Source organism: Chaetodon auriga, chromosome 15 (assembly GCF_051107435.1).
Source record: "Chaetodon auriga isolate fChaAug3 chromosome 15, fChaAug3.hap1, whole genome shotgun sequence".
In the NCBI taxonomy this organism is placed as follows: domain Eukaryota; kingdom Metazoa; phylum Chordata; class Actinopteri; order Chaetodontiformes; family Chaetodontidae; genus Chaetodon; species Chaetodon auriga.
This window is the reverse complement of record NC_135088.1, coordinates 17712755-17730099: the sequence shown is the minus strand read 5'-3', so window position 1 is coordinate 17730099 and position 17345 is coordinate 17712755. Positions and strand designations below refer to the sequence as shown.

Here is a 17345-nt window from a genome sequence, read left to right as displayed (position 1 = left end):
TTGGTGCCACCTTGAGAAAGGTCCAAAGTAGGATGAATATATTATTTTTCAGAGGAATAGGTTATCAGCAGGTACCGCTGGGGCGTATTAAAATAAAGGCCAATCAAATCACCTTCTGTCTTTGCCCTTCTGCCGCTGTTTAACAGCTACAGCGATTGACTGAACTGAAATAAAAGCACCCCATACATCCCACAAGCAGTTTCAGATAACAGATAAATTATAATTTGGCATTAATTACACATGACTTTGATGGTTTTGCATGTGTGCGAGATGAAAAACTTATCCTGTGTGTGCCTGCAACAAATACAACAGGTGGAAACAGGATCAATTTCATGCCAAACTGGTACCAGAATTACACTGCGCCACCTGATCTGAATAAACATTCCCAGCTGCTCCACTCCACGTACCTCAGCAAATCCAAGTTCCCACAAAAGTATCGAGCAGGCACAAGCATAGTAAAATGGACTCGTGCCAGAAGAAAATGGCATTACACCTGCATTTGCACCTCCACTGGCTTTGTGCCTGCATGAATCAGAAAGCTAAGGCTGTTGCTAGGGACACGAGCATCAGCCAGTCCTCCAGCATCTCTTCTCCAAGCACACTGCACAGGGGTTTGCTGTTTCCATCTCCCACTGCAGTAATGGTAAAAAGCAGATGGTGTCAAGCCCTTGGATCTGTCCTCCACACCATTTTTTTTCCAGCAGTGTACAGTAATTAGAAGCAATGCACAATCTACATGCCATGGTGCTTTCAGGACCTTTACAAGCCTCCTGTAAGCATGCCATTAAATCCCTTTGTTAAAATGTTTGACTTTGCCCAAGGGTTGTGCGGACGTTTGTTTTTTTCTCCCAGAAGAATAGATTTAACAATATATGTTGCATTCTCAGTTCAATTCATTTGAATGTCTCGCCTCTCAAGTTTGACCGCTTGAGGTTATTGTTGTCTTAAATGCATTTTATCGTAAAGACCGCCTGTTTGAATCCATCCCCCGTGCCACTCTTGAGTGCAGTAAAATGCAAACTGTGGACAATCACATTACACACACTACTGCACCTTGTGCTGGGCTCTCACCTATCCACCCACTGTGAAATGTGCTGATACTGCTGTTTGTCCTGTTTTTAGCCTTTATTTACCTTGATTCCTCATGTTTACAGTGATTTTAATCTGAGCTGAGCTGATTCGTGTTGATCATCATATTCTATTTTTGTGTTAATTTCAAGAACAAACTGACATTCTCTCTTCTTCACAACTCTGTCCTTGTTTCTTTACCCACTGATCTCGTGTTGAGCGTTGAACAGTGCATTCTTTGTACCTGCAGTCTCTGTTCTCTGGCTAAACTGAGCAGATTGCATCGATTTTTTTAGATTGCGCCCAGGATCATCTTTATTTTTCTGCATTTAAAAACATTTATGTACGCAACCATGATTATTAAAAAGATGCTATAATCAAGAATGTGTACACATCGTGATTTAGTATTCACAATTAACAATCAAAAATTAACATTTAATTGACTGAAATCAGATCTGATTCTGACTGTTAAATGGTAGACTTAGTTAATAGTTGACCTCATTGCTGAATTCCACATTTGAATGCGTTGATAGTGGCATGGGGTAGCAGACAGCGCCTCATCAGCTCTGCTTACTCAAAGCAAAAAAAAATCCAGCATTCAGATCAGTCCTTCCAAGGTGACCGCTGCCTGTGGCTCTGTGTGTTTCACCGTCACAAACTCCTCCTACAGTCAAATAACCAGTGGTGGAAAGTGGCTAATTGACTAAAATACTGCCTTTACACAATTTCGAGGTACTTTTAATTCTACAACTCCACCACATTGTCAGATGCCAGATGTTAGCAGTTTCAGAAAAGCATGAATTCCCCTTCAAACTTCTCAGGTGGTTTCATTTAAATAATTTGAAACCCAAAGTTGTAAAATTATCATTGTTTTTTATAGAAAGAGAAAAGTCCAAATTATGAATCGTACCCAGTAAATATCTCATGACCCCCAGATTTATCTTGTGACCCTTTGGAGGGGCCCAACCCCAAGTTTGTGAACCACTGGTCTAAACTACTGAGCTGTATATAAAGTAAACCAGCTACAACAGTAAAACACTGCATTCTTATGAATCCACCCAGCAGTATAAATAATCTAATAATGTTTTGTAAAATAATAATGACACACAGGGCCATTTTGCTGCAGAACAAGTTCTTTTAGTTTTGATACTTTAAGCGTTTTTTTGCTTATAATATGTCCGTATTTTTGTTTAACTATTACTTGTAAGGGAGTGCCACTGCCAGCGACATGTTAAGAAAGCAAATTGGAGACTATGAATTGCACATGAAATGTGAGTTTGCCTACCCATGATTCCTTTCTCCAGGAGTGGCCATGGATTGTCCAAAAATCTAATCAAATCTGGAGAACTGCCACCTCCCCCTGAAATTAATATTGCTTGCTTAAACCTTGCTTAAACCACCTTGCTTAAATTGACATTTTTGTGTACCTGAGATATACTGTAGCTAGATTTTAACCTTGTACTTTATTTTCATGAGGCGAGGGAGGGAGGGGGGCTGGGGCTGAGGACTGCTGAGCGGTGCAGGAGAACGCTTGGGTGCTGCAAACAAACAAAGTCATTCCGAGCATCAATAAAAGAAGTCGGCGTCAGTAGAAAGAGTCCAGCTGGGTGTAGATGATAGAGCAGGTTTGTCTAACTTGCCAGTGAGTTGAGGGGCTGAATCATCGTTAGCGAACTCACAATCCAGTTTGGTCGTGCTCTGGGTCCTGAGAGCACTGAGGGCTTTGTTGAGCTAAGCTTTCACCAGATGGTGTTCTCTCTCTTCCCATTCCTGTGAATCCACTCTCTCGTGCTCCTCGTGCTTATTAAACCACGGTGTAGTACTATGATCTTCTTTGGTATGCAAGCTACCTCGCAAAGAAGGATACAGGAGTAGACTGTGTGGGTGTCAAAACTATTGCTCACGTATCTGAAAGCCTCCCGGTCTGTAGCGCTGAGCCTCTTGGATCCGCCTCCAGATTGCTTTTAGTTGTCATGTGATGCTGGCACGAAGCATGGTCTGAAAAGCCAAGAGTGGCCTGTATAAAGGAGTGGAATGCACCTTTGATTCTGAATTAGAAGTTTGTAAGAAGGCGCTAAGCCTACTAAGCTGTTTATTTTTTCATTTGCTTTACATTGTATGTGCATTGTACAGTGGAACAAGTTTCATTTCCATCACTTCACAGCCTTTAACTTCACACAGATAATCCTCAAACTCTTAGCCGACATAGTTGTCTAACAGTAGTCTGACCAAAACAACGCAAACCAACTAACATCGCATGTCACCTTGAATCCTGTGAAGTAAACAGACTGCTGAGTGTCGGACTGCAGTGCCTGCTCAGGTCTGAGACGGCTGCTGACCATCTCTGGTGGGACTCTTAGTTGCTGACCTACATCTGCTGACATTTCCAAATCCCAGGCCCTCGCTGTGAGCCGTCCCAGCTCGTGCCTCCTCAATGATGATTCTCTCCTCACTTGTTAACTGTCACATATAAAGTCAATTTTATTCGTAGTGGGGTTTTTTTCCCCTCTCTGCCAAGGTGTAAAGAATTCATTTCTGTCCAGTACTCCGAGCTGCTGGCAGGGTTTCACTGCTTCACTCTGCTACCGGGGGTATTGTCTTTTAAGAACGGTAACTGTGTCTTGACAGGATATGTCTTCCTGCTCGTGATCACAGAGGACTCAGGACCTCGCTGCAGCTTGAGGTTTCAGGCAGCACATTGTAGGGTCTCACCATACTTAAGTTTTGTTCCATTTTTCACTGCATGCTGTAAGATGCAACTTGGCATGCAGGTTTTCTTTTGGAGATGTATTTGTTTTACCACTACTTCTCATTCTGACCCTACGGTTGCTTAGTAGATTTATAAAAAGCCTTTGCTGATAATGTGCTGATAGATACCTGGTTTCTAGTTTACAGTCATTAGACTTAAAGGCCGTGTGGCTTTCTCAATGAGCCTCTTGCTATGAATTATGGGATCCTGCACGAAGATATTGTTTATTGCCAAAGCTCTCTTTACTGGTAGTCTAGCGTACTAACTGGAAAAGGTGATGTCACATGCTTTTAAATCATCACTTCGACTTTTGAATCAAATGTGATGGCATATGGCAGTTCCTGATTGATCCTAATATTATAAAGGATTTCTTTTCTTAGTTTGATCATTGCTTAATTAGTCATCAATATTGGGGACTTTTTTTTTTTTTTTTTTTTTTTTTTTTTTCACCAATCCAGGTTTTATTTCCAGTACATTCCCAGAACTACATTGTCTTGTTAGCTCAGTTAGCTGTGCAGCTAGCGATCCTGTTAGCTGACTGTGGACAGACTGGGAGCTCAGAGCACTGGGAGTGTTTGTGTTTATGCTGTTAGCACAGGAGCTTTAGACTGTTAGAAGGAGTTTTTTTTTTTTTTTTTTTTCATTTCACTTTATTATCAGAATATTTCTCTGAAATGTTATTTATGTTTTCATCAGTATATTTAAATATGCCCTACCGATAAAGCGAAAGTGAATGTGGAGCTTTCCATTGAGCTGATAGAAGCCTTTTTGCTGCAGTGGATCCAGCTAACCATAATTTTCTCTGAGACATGTTTAAGTTCAAGTTAGAGTCATAATTAAATCACATTACTTGCGGGGAGCAGGGTGAAAAATGATCCAATCACTTTGGAGATAATTTTATAAAACCTTAATAGGACTGCATATCCAGTATATATATGTATATAGTGTATATATGACAGGGATTACAATCAGGAGACATTACCCTCTTCATCAGGACATTTTCTTTGCAGTTAAGTAAAGTCAATGAACAAACTGAAGATGCAACACTTGATTGTTCCAGTTGCTTGAAGGTAGTTTGATATTTCTCTTTTTTTTTTTTGTTTTGTTTATTGATATAGATAAATGTGCGAGATATGTATTCCATTTCTCTGTAATAACCAAAGATAGAAAGATATCTGTGAACAGTTCAATAGTTCATTATACAGTCCATTAAGCAAACATGTTAAGGGATGCAAAGTCAGTTGAGTGTCACAGGGAATTCCATCAACAAATAAAAGACTGAATATTATTTTAATTTCAAATCTTGAAAAGTCATCAATCCTGTTTCATTCATTGTGTCACCTACGTTGTTAATTCCAAAATCTATCCATCTATTTGTATTAAACTGATGCCCACCTCACCTAAGAGACACATTATTGGAAAAAAAAAAAAAAAACTGTTGCCTTTTTTCAACATCTTGCCTGGAAATCATGATTGCCAAGTGACCTTTCCCATTAATGTAATTAGGCATGATGTTATCTCCTCACAGTGTGTACCAGTGGTAGCCCTGCTGTCTGCTCAGAGCAGAGCAGCACTGCGAGGCAGCAGGGAGGTGCAGTACAAGAGAGCAGAACAGACTCTGTTTGAGCAGCTTAATGCTTGTGCAGCAGAATGCAGCTCAGTGTCATTGTGAATAATAAATATATACCTGTCACACATTTTGTTTATGTGTTATTTTCTTTACCCTTCTGCTCCCTTCTGTTATCATGGACCTAGAGGCCCCACATGTTAATCTGGCCCAATCAGCTTTAGCAAAGCATATTTTGTTTTCCAATTACCTGCCGACAGCACTCTGTTCACCCCACCATGACCAATTTACAAACTCTGAGTTCAAGCAATATATTTCCTGTGCGAACAGTTTGTTATCTACTGTGTTACTAATTATAGATACTGTAGATGGTTGTGTACATTTGCTTACTGCATCAATATAAAACAGTAGACTGTAGCAGCATGATTAATAATGTATCTGAAACTTGAAATGTGCTTTAAAGGGCCAAACTACATGTTACTCTCATCAAGCTCTAACATACACACAGAGATATATAACGTGCATATCGACGTTCCCCTGTGAACGTGCTGGTGGCTTCTGACACAGAGATGATGAGCTGAAAATTAATTTTTCTGTTCATTTACAGAAGAGGGCAGTAAGCGAATGAAAGCTGGTCTGATGAACACATAGCATCTGGTATGAACAGCAGAAATGTAATTACTAAAATGTGCTGCACCGGTAAATACTGTATCTCAGTTAAATGCCAAAGACCCCTACATGTATAATTTGTAGCCAAAGCTGTTTTCCTGGGCTACTGGATTTATTGACGTTAATAAACTGCTATGCATACATCTTTTCTAAAGCTACCTGGAAGAAATGCATATCTCAGAACTAGCAATAAATAACACACATTGACAAAATCGCAGACGCTGAGCAGTTAGTGATTCACATAAAAGGAAATGCTTCCACTTGGGGAAATGTAAAAAAAAAAAAAAATAATAATATTTTAAGAGAGAAAAGTTGGAAAAATAGCTAAAAAAACACGAGAGTAAAGGTTTGCTCTCCTGCTCTCTGCCATGTGCATTCAGGCAGAGTCTCCAGCTTCCATGAACCTGAAAAGATTGTAGAGGTTAAGGAACATGAATGTGCTACAAAGTTACACACATTCAAACCCCGCTACGCTACGATACGTGCAGCACTGGAAAAATGTCCTCACGATAATGTACACTTGAAAGCCAAGCCATGGTTGATTGAACTGCTGCGGTGCGTTCATGTTTTCAACAAACAACCACAAAAAAAACACGTTGAAAGTGCAGCTCGAGGAAGTTGTGGACACACTGGTGGTCCGTCATATTGTGCAACATGTGAAAGGCATCGCACACAGTGACCTCCCTCTTAACCGGTTCCTTCATTTATGGGAAAAAATGTCATAAAATGATCTGTTGCTGTCTGTCCATGTCTTTGTGATAGCACCTGCTCTCCTTCTGTCTTTTCTTCTTAGAATAACCACCACTGCTGCTTGCATGATGGACTTGAGGAGATACCCTCTCGATGAACAGAACTGCACCCTGGAAATTGAAAGCTGTGAGTAATGCAGTTTTTGACTTTGTCTCTCTCAACAAAGACCTTCAGACAGCACCCTTCAAAAGCAATCAGCATGATTGCCAGAAAGCTGTTTGTACTGGCTAATCACCATCTTAAAATCATTGCACCTTACCTCAAAGAATTACACATAATTAAGTGAGGTTTTTGTGGTAAATACATTTAGTGTGGAGACCTCAGTCGTGAAATGTTTGGCATCTTTGTCAATGTGTGCCACTTTTCACATGTTTTACCTCTGCAGCTGATGACTGACTGCTATGAGAAGAAGAAATCACAGTTCTCGGTGATGTGCATTGATTACTATTCCCTCAGTCTGACAGATGGAATGGATCTGGATCTTTCAATGTTGAAAGCAAAATGATGACATTAATATTGGGAACCTTACTTGACGCTCAATATGGCTCTTGACCCCTAAGTTACATTAGTGTCTTGCAATGTCTGAATAAATAATAATATTAGCTCACAGCCACCACGTCCACAATAATCATTTTAATGAATAATTTATACATGGGACACATAACGACTAACTAACTGACAACGAGGTAATAATGAGTTATTGGTTAAGTGCCAGTTAGCACCTGATTCAGAGTTCATGAGGAATGATTCATTAAGGAAGTCATTTGGTTCAATAAGATACAATCTACAGCAGCAGTTTGTTCTCAAGTACAGGAACCTCACATTATCTACAATGTCCTTAAAGAAATAAGAAGAAATAAGACATGAAATAGTCAGAACTCACCAAACAAGATGTAACGTGTTCATTGGTGAGCCTTAGAGGTGCTGGTAGGTGGACTTTTTTACCTTTTGATGGAGTCAGAATAACTGTTTCCCCCTGTTTCCACTCTTCATGCTAAGCTAAGCTAACTGCCTCCTGGCTTTATCTTCTTGTCTAACTCTTGGCCAGAAGTTGAGCTTGACTCCCGAAGTCCTCTTTGAACAAGTATATGTGCACAAATGCATTATGGAGAAAAATAAAGACTTACATGATACTACACGATATCATTTAATTCATGTGATTTCATGTCTTTTTTTAAAATGTTTTAATTTAAATAAATCAATATCCAGGGGGAAATGTGCAAGTTGTGTAATTAAAAATTGTATTTGCTTGATCATTTTCATTGATCATTTTCATTGACCGTTCCATCAATCAACCCATTTGCTCAATACGGCAGATATTTGTGGCTCTCGTTGTTCAAGATAAAAGTGCAGAGTGTTCACCCTCAGGGACATCACTCGGCAATGAAATATGGATACGCCGTGAATTAAAAAGTTGCAAGAATATCTGCTGTTTATGCTCATGGAATGCTCTGCATTAGTGGGAGTCATGCACATTAACCATCAGTGTGATTGATTAGGCAGGCAGTTGTTTCAATTTCATGGCCAATGTCACATTTCCTTACCCTATAACCTCAGAGAGAGATTTAATGGTAATGAATCCTGGTCCCTTAGTGAGTTTAATGCCATCCAGGTCTGGACGTGGGGTAGTAGAATGTGAAATGTAGTTACACTTCCCGGACTGAGAAATTGCTCTGCAGTGAATGCATACCGGTCTATTGACATAAATCTGCTGCTGTGGTCACTTTCAATTGCACTGCCAGTTGAGAATGTGTGGGAGCGCCATACCAAGTGACACATGTTAATAAATATTCATGCAGGTAGTAATGCATGCATGGGTATAGCTCCATAGGAGTCTGGACAATGGCACATGTGATTGCAGGGCGAGACACCAGACAGATTGAAATCTGAGGCAGGGAGGCTTTTTGTTTTAGTGTTGTATTTGGTGCTGCATGAATCATTTCTTCAGAAATCTCTCACCGAACCCCTTCTCCTGCCGCTGTCTGACTACAGTCCCTAATGCAACTTTTACTAGAAATATATAAGAATGAATTTGATAAACTGTAGATAAAATTAAAGATACGGCAAACAGTCTATTGCGTTTAGAAATTAATGTGTGGCTTCAGTGTTGCTGGTATGAAGTTTGATTCATGTTACCATGGAATACAAAGCTTCAGGATTATAAAACAGCTGTCCATTTGATGAATCTAAGGTTATTTATTGTATTTTCTGTAATTTCTTTAGACCTTTTCAATAGAAATACAGTCAGTAATCAGGTAAATGCAGGGTGATACAAATGAGTCAACAAAGCCAAATTTAATCACACTAACAGTTGTGGACATTGACAAATCTCACTGTGATTAGTGGGTGCTGTGCAAGTCCTGCCCAAAGGGTAGGTTGAAGTGTATGGGAAATACTAATGGGAAAACAAGTCAGCAATGGTTCATTGGAGGGAAAAAAAAAAAAAAAAAAAAAAAAAAGAAAAAAGATCCATCATACAAAAAACGTGTCGTGCTGGCTTAACAAATGTCTTATGTGGTCACCTTTTATATCAAGGTAGACATATTCACTATGAGCTGCATGCATATTAGTAGCATGTTTGCTGGTTATCAGTCATTATAAAGGACTTATTAATGCCCTATTCTGCATAGCCAAATTCTACAACTACTACTAAGAGTTTTTCCTCAGTGGTGAGCCAGCACGACAGCTTTCTATATGACATTGACGTACTAGTTAAAGGTGAATATGGGTACCTTAATATAAAATGTGACCTTTCATGTTTCTGTTATCTGTAAAATGTTTTACTTCTGGAGTGGTTGACAGTGAGCTTCTACTGTAAATGGACATGGCTACCATGTGGTAGAAGCTAATGATTAAAAAAAAAAAAAAAAACTCTGATTAATTAAAAATCAATACTTTATGAATAATAGATTTGTTGTTGGTGTCCTAGGTAACGAAGAATTACAAAGAAATATTTTTGGTTGCTGATTTCTGAATGACTTTAATGTAACAGAGTGGAAACAAGTGTTTTATTTGTCAAAGCGACCTCCACTCATTATCCATATTCTTAGAAGACTTTAAATAGAACCATGGTTAACTGTAATGGTTGGTTCTTCATCACACTCACATGTTTTATCTTCCTCTCTGTCCTCTCCCCTCAATCTGCCCTGACCTTGACACAGATGGATATACCACAGATGACATCGTATTCTTCTGGCAAGGAGGAGACAACGCTGTGACGGGCGTTGACAAGTTAGAGTTACCTCAGTTCTCCATTGTAGACATCCGCTTGGTGTCCAGGGAGGTCAGGTTTACTACAGGTAAGGCTGTATTTGAAATGCTTCAAACCTACATGAAAGCAGGCTGTAGAGAATCAATAGTATAATAGTTTATAGTTGTATAGTGGTTTGATATTGCTCCAACATTAAAATGCTGTTTACAGGCTAAAGATTCAATTAAACTAAACTCACAGGGAAATGGCCATTCTGCATCATACATATTTTATTCCTAAATGATTATACTTTTGTTTGAAATTTTAACCACAGATTTTAGATTATAAGTTTGAATTTTTGGACAGTTAGCTTAGCTTAGCATGAACACTGGAAATAGTGGGAAACAGCTTGTGTGTCTCTGTCCAAAGGCACCTCTATAGCTCTCTAATTAACATGTTATGTCTCATGAAGTGTGTGAAAATGAAGTGTAAAAACAAGTGACTTCTGTAGTCATGTTGTCATGTGAGGCTGCAACAAAGGCGGACTCCAGGAGCAAGGTGTAACATTAATTAGTGAGGTTTAGAGGTGCTGGTGTTTTGCAGATTTTTTCCCCCAGCCTTTATGTAAAGCTAAGCGAATTGTCTCTCTGCCTGTAGGCTCATATTTAGTGCATTGGGTGATGAAGACCACAGTCACATTACACCTTTCCTATTGTATCATGTAAGTTTGTGGTTGAATGCTAACATTAGCTGTTGTCCAATGGTAATAAATGGGTTATGAAATATTTGGTTTAATCTAAAAATAAGGCCCAATGTCCCTCTGGATTTTCATTATTCATTGTCTCTCCAGTTCTTGATCAATCACGAAGCGGTGAATTGATAACAATTTGCCAGATTCCTGACATTTGTTACACTTACAACAGCATTTGAGCTTCCCGCCCTGAGCGTGACGGCCGCAGTGTGAATAAAGGATGTGATCAGGTCTTCCACGTCTGACAGAGACATCTTGGAAGGATTACAAATGTTCAAAAGCAGATCAGGATTTAAATTACAGTTCAACGAAACACGTACAGTACTTTGGAAAGTAGACTATCCATACTGTACATTCGCTGTGATACTCTATGGACGTACATATGTGTTGTGATGGCATGCAGTATAGTTTCAGTTCTGTATTTTAATCTCTTGATGACATACAGACTTTAGACAACTTTAAAAAAAAAAAAAAAAAAAAAAAAAGGCCATTAAAACAACTAGAAGTGATGTGTTATGTGATGTCTTTCATGAATGGGTCAGTAGTTTATTCCAGTTGACCCCAGCTTCCCCATAAATAAACTTCTTGTGAACGGACAACAAAAGAGAAATTTAAGTGTAAATCTCATGTTTGAGTTTAATGAAATCCATGAACATTTGTTGCCACCATTAATCTAGGATTCACTTGGGTCATCTAAGGCCTTTTGTCTCCGACTTGATGAAGTATGTATGCTCAGGTATTGATTCATTAAAAGATTTAGAGGAACCTGCAGATGATGAGGTCATTCATCACCGTGTGTTCCCCATAGCAAATAGCCTTTTAGATTAAAACCATCACGCTTATCTGAAGCCTTTTTTCTTTAGTGACATATTGGAAATAAAACTGTAGATAGAATACATAGAATGGAATTTAACTATATTTAGAGCAATTTGTATTGTTTCTAACCTCGTAAATATCTAGCTTTAGCTGAAGCAGAGAGGTCCTGCCTTGATGTTTATGTTGCTTTTTGCATCAGCATCGTGTGGTTGTGGTTGTTTAAAGTGCAGTCAAAAGACTAATTAATCTCTTGGCACAACCTGCTGATATTTTCCTGCAAAATATGCAATGGAATGACTTACTACCTCGCAGCCACATACTGTGTATTTCCCTTCCTGGTCTAGTGCAAAGGCATACATTGCAATTATGCACCTCTAAAATGCCCTTTTGCTAATGTTTAGAGGACAGAGAAAGTGCAAAAGAAAGGCAGAGCAGCTCTCTGTGACAATTCTCAGAGGGATGCTGGAGCTGCCTGCTGAGATAGGGGGTTGCAGAAAAATCTGCCGTGTTTGCGACTTTCTGCCATGTTTAATTGGAATCGAACTTGTCCCTGGAAAGGAATCCATCGCTTTGGGGAAATTAAGTGCTCCATCTGAACAAATGGAGAAATGACTACCCCGCGTGTTGTCAAAGTGCAGACTTTGGAACTCTTAAGTTGTGCCAATGTTTTCCCCCTTCTCTCATTTTTCCACTGATGTGTTTTCACTCTGCCCTGCTCTTTTCCAAACTATCACTCCATCCTTTCTCCTTACAGGTTCATATCCAAGGCTTTCGCTGAGTTTCAGGATTAAGAGAAACATTGGGTATTTCATCCTGCAGACATACATGCCCTCCATCTTGATCACCATCCTCTCCTGGGTCTCCTTCTGGATCAATTATGATGCCTCTGCAGCTCGGGTGGCCCTGGGTAAGACACAACCACTGCTGCATTGTTAAACTTGGACCTGTCTTCATTACAATCCAGTGATTGCCACAAGAGCTAACAGCATGTTGAATGTTACCGTGTACATTGTACATTGACAGGCATATGACACTACAACTTTATTCTGATTGAGTGAAAGAAACTGATGTCAGTTGTGTCTGTTCAGTCACATTGCTCCTGGAGATGCTATAGATTCTGTTGTGTTGCTCACACTGATGTTCACACAGGTCAACCAGTGCTGCGTGAACACAGAAAGAAACACAAACACTGATGCACATGTTGTAAATACGGAGTGATGAGCAGTACATATTATGAGTAAGCCTGAGAGACATGCTTACTCATAATATAATAAATGTGCCCCAGTTACCTTAAAGTAGTGCACAGAATGTCACATCGGTTACACCGTCGCTATGTTGCTGATGTTAATTACGTTTAACACATTTACATTACTGTGTCCACATGCTATGACAGAGAAGCTCTCAGACTATTTAACAGTAGTTTGACTTCATCTAGATTCTGCTGTATGTTGACTGAAGATATATGTCATATGTGTAATTAAAGGCTGAGGTAGTTTGTATATTTTGTGCGTCGGATAATAGTAATCATCCAATCATAAATACTTATTCTCTTTCGATCTGACACCTTCAGTGCCTACAGATTCAGATTTCATGTACAAACTGTAAGATCATCTTATAGAATATGATGAACTGTTACTGATGAAACTATGTATAAAGTTACCAGTTACAACCTTAAAATGCTGCTTATGTGCTTGTGCATCATTGATAATAATCAAATAATATGCTGTATATTAATTTTACACTGACAGGAGCCATTTTCTTGTTTAATAGTTAGTTTTCTTTCTATTTTTATTTTACTGATAATAGTTTCATACTTTCATAATTTTGAATGCAGGACTTTACTTTAAATGCAGTATCTTTACTTTGTAGTATTGTTACTTTCACTAAAGTGAATGATCCAAATACTTCTTCCTTTACTGCAGCAACGTTGTTTACTTCCTCTGATGGTGAATTGTGTGTTTCTGTGTGTGCTGCTGTACTCAGGTGTGACAACGGTGCTCACCATGACAACAATTAACACCCACCTTAGGGAGACTCTCCCAAAGATTCCGTACGTGAAAGCCATCGACGTCTACCTCATGGGCTGTTTTGTCTTTGTGTTCCTGGCCCTGCTCGAATATGCCTTTGTAAATTACGTGTTCTTTGGCCGGGGCCCTGCGCAACAGAAGAAAATCAATGAGAGGCTGAACAAAGCCAACAACGAGCGCACAAGATACGAAGAGAAGCGCCTGAGGGAACAGGTTTGCATCTTCATCTGCTACCTCTCTTGTAGTCTACCTCTCTGTGTCAGTCAGAGTTCAAGTACAAAACGACTATGTTCTGCACATAAGAGTTCCAGCCATAGTCATTTTATCCAAAGACACATATACAGTATTCCCTGAAGTAACCCTCCAGAAGCATACTAATGCCACCACAGCCCAATGTGCATTCACCAACCATCATCCATTGCTTCTCCCTCAAGCACTGACTGCTTTTTATCGAGCATAGCCTTTTTCATTGAGATAGCGATTCATCTAGCTCAACAGTGGTGTTAACATTCTCATTTCTTATTTAGGTTGTTGTCTCTGTTTATGCTGTGGGCGTCATTCATTCTCACTCTGCCTCCTTGTATTTTAATATCTATTTTCCAACTAAAGTGGACCAAATATCAAGATGCAGACTGAGAGGGACAGTTTAGCAATTTGGCACTGGCAGATGCTGAAATGGTCAGACTGAATGAAGCTCACCCCCCGTTTTTTGTGTGTGAAGTACTAAATGCTTATTCAAAGTTGTTCCTGTTAACTCTTTGTCTTAATGCATTGTGTAATTTTTGAGAAAATGTGCTTATTTGCCACAATTTTATAGCCGTTTTAATGTTCTCTTCATTTTTCTTTCACATTGCAAGGACTCCATTTCCGTGCCGTTTCAAACCAACACCTTCAGGTCATTTACACAGCGAAGAAATCTGTATCTCGAGGAACAAAGAAAAGTTGGGGTACATGTATTTAGAAATCATATCGGCTGTAGGCCAGCCTTCACAGTAAAGTCAGATGATTAAGGCTGTTCAAATTACTTGTGACTTTTTTGCAAGTGAAAAACCACTAAGAGATGCCTGTATATAGAAACTCTGTTAACTACTTCTGTTGCATGCAAGAAATGACGTTCCATATCATCCCTACATTTTGCTTTAGCTTGACAGCTTGGGGGATGGGTGGGGGTTAACATAAGTTTCATTATTAAGGGAATTTGGGGCTACTGCTCGACATTTCAGCGCTCACTGACTCAGCGTCCTCCCCTCTCCTCGCAGGTGGACGCTTATGGAAACATCCTCCTCACCACGCTGGAGATGAACAACGAAGTGATGCCTTCTGACGTGGGAAGCAGCGTCAGTGACTCTCGGAATTCAGTCATGTCCTTCGACAGCTCCGGGGTCCAATTCAGGAAGCCCATGGCGCCCCGAGATGGCTTCAGCCACCACTCGCTGGACCGGAGCGCCATGCGGAGCCGGGCCAACTGTCGGCTACGGCGACGCTCCTCCAAGCTCAAGTTGAAAATCCCAAACCTGTCAGATGTTAGCACCATTGACAAGTGGTCCCGGGTCATTTTCCCAATCACCTTTGGATTTTTCAACCTAATCTACTGGTTGTACTATGTGAATTGATGTGCATCCCACTAGGAATCATGGGCCATATTTTGAGAGCACATTAAATTGGCTTTGATACAGTTCCAAAATATGTATACACATATACAAGTTGAACATATGTATATGCATATTTCTATATATTATATTTATATATACACATGTGAAATCTGAAGGACCTTTCTGCTGTACAAAGTATTAATAGGATGACTTGAATGTTTAAGAATAATTGTGAGAGAAGAATTTCAAGGCTTTGAGTTTCTTTTTCCTCCTGAAAGAAACAAACAAACAAACAAACACGAGACCCCCACCAGGGGTTTTTGGAACTAAAGACTGCATGATATTTTTGCTAAAAAAAAAAACGAGAAAAAAGAGAAAGTGAAAGCTCTTGAGAGAGAAAAGATGTCTCAGAGTCCCATTGACTTTTTATTGATACTTATTGTAATCAAAAATCCTCTACTGCAGCTCATGAAATCAGTGGTGGCTCGTCTGTTCAGGCATCAGCTGAGTGAGATCCTTGACACCCCCCAAACCCCGCCGCCCTCACCCGACCTACCCCCCACAACCCCCCACTCCTCCCATTGCCCATGGATAACATGCACGGAAATCTCCGGTTCTACTATGTACAGCAACCTTGTTTGGATTATGTGTTGTTCCTTGGGTTTTTTGAAGTGATATCGTTCTCTTTATCAGACATCAGCTCTGGCCTAATGGTCTCCATTAGAGGGCCGTGTGGATGGGATGTTTGACCGCCGCGTTCCCGCCCAGAGTCAACGCAAACTTGTGTTCCTTTCTCTTCTCATGTTATTTTTAGAAACATGTCCTCGAGGGGGTCTTTTTCATTATGGTTAAAAACAAGTGCTGATTATTGTAGATATGATTTTGTCTTGAAAAATACTGTGATTTCAGAAAGTGTCAGAACATGTTCTAGAGCTAGGGCATTATGAGATAAAAGAGTCAAAGGTATGCATTACTCATTTTGATTGTGTGAAAAAAAAAAGACATATTCTATACATTTTATCATTCAGATACTCATGAAAGTATACTTGTACTGTTTATTTCCTCCTATTGATTGATTCACATGCTCTTTAGATGCAGAGTTCATCGACGTCATATCCTGCTTTGTGTTCGCTAAAAGGAAATGGGGGGGGGGTTGCTTTTGTGATGCATTTGAAATTATTCCACAGTGAAGATGTGAGGACATGTATATTCAAAACAGTCAACATATCAGCCCGCAGTTTGATCAGTTGTCATTCAGTATCCAGTATTTCTTTGTTTGTTGAGCATTGCTTCAGTGTTGGAGTCACAGTTTCTGAAGGCAGGATGATTTGATTGGGATAGCTGAGGGCAGCCTGGACAGAAGACGTGGGGAGAAGGATTCAACATTTCACACTCAGACTCAATCAGTGCCGTCACACAAATGCTCCGAAGCCCGAGGATCAGAAGCATCAGACTAATCAGGAATGATGCCGTGATTCTTGGGGAGAAAATGTGTGATAAATAGCCATGAATTGAAATGTCGACCAAAAGGCCTATAATCCATATGCGTTATTGTTTCGTTTTGCTCTCAAACACACACACGCTGCATTTCCAGCGCTCAGGTTCATTTGCAAAGGAAAAAAGTACTGTAGGACCTTGATTTATTTTGAAAATCAGCCCAAGAAATCACATCTTTATAGGTGGTAGAATGACATCGAATAAAAAGTTAAAGAAATATAGATGAAGTCAGAGCATTAGATGACTGAAGACTGACAGTGGACATTGAAGGGAAGACACAAAGAAAAAAAGAAAAAAAAAACATGGAAAAATCCTTTCTTGCCTGTTTAGCTTCAGATGAAGTGCAGATCACCACCTTCATTGGTGTCATCTTCACTTCAGGCACAAACAGGCTCTATTGGAAGCAACGGGCTCTGAGGAAAACCTACACGACCATATCTAAAAAAAAAATAAAAATAAAAAAAACAGTGACTGACTCTTTAGAATACACAGTGCAGCGTGAGAGAAATGTACCAACGGAAACAAACACATGGGGACAAGAGGAAGATGGAAGGGCTGCAGAGTAATCAGTTTAGCATCAGAAATACCCACTCCCCTCTGGAACGCAGTGCGCACACAGTGTCTTCAAAAAGGAAAACTGATGAGAAACCAATTTGTCTCCGCAAGTCA

General features: G+C 39.8%; 1 protein-coding gene across 2 annotated transcripts in view; it reads left to right on the top strand.

The window, feature by feature from the left end:
• Window positions 1-16955, top strand: part of gabrb4 (gamma-aminobutyric acid type A receptor subunit beta4) — a 52636-nt gene extending 35681 nt beyond the window's left edge. The window contains exons 5-10 of one of the 2 annotated variants that reach the window (XM_076750194.1): window positions 6847-6929; window positions 9965-10102; window positions 12315-12467; window positions 13544-13800; window positions 14445-14534; window positions 14847-16955. In XM_076750194.1, coding sequence (XP_076606309.1) covers window positions 6847-6929; window positions 9965-10102; window positions 12315-12467; window positions 13544-13800; window positions 14445-14534; window positions 14847-15200 — 1075 coding nt within the window. In that variant the 3' untranslated portion in view covers window positions 15201-16955. The remainder of the gene's footprint in view (window positions 1-6846; window positions 6930-9964; window positions 10103-12314; window positions 12468-13543; window positions 13801-14444; window positions 14535-14846) is intronic. The other variant, XM_076750195.1, reaches the window with a different exon arrangement.
• The last annotated feature ends 390 nt before the right edge of the window (window positions 16956-17345 follow it).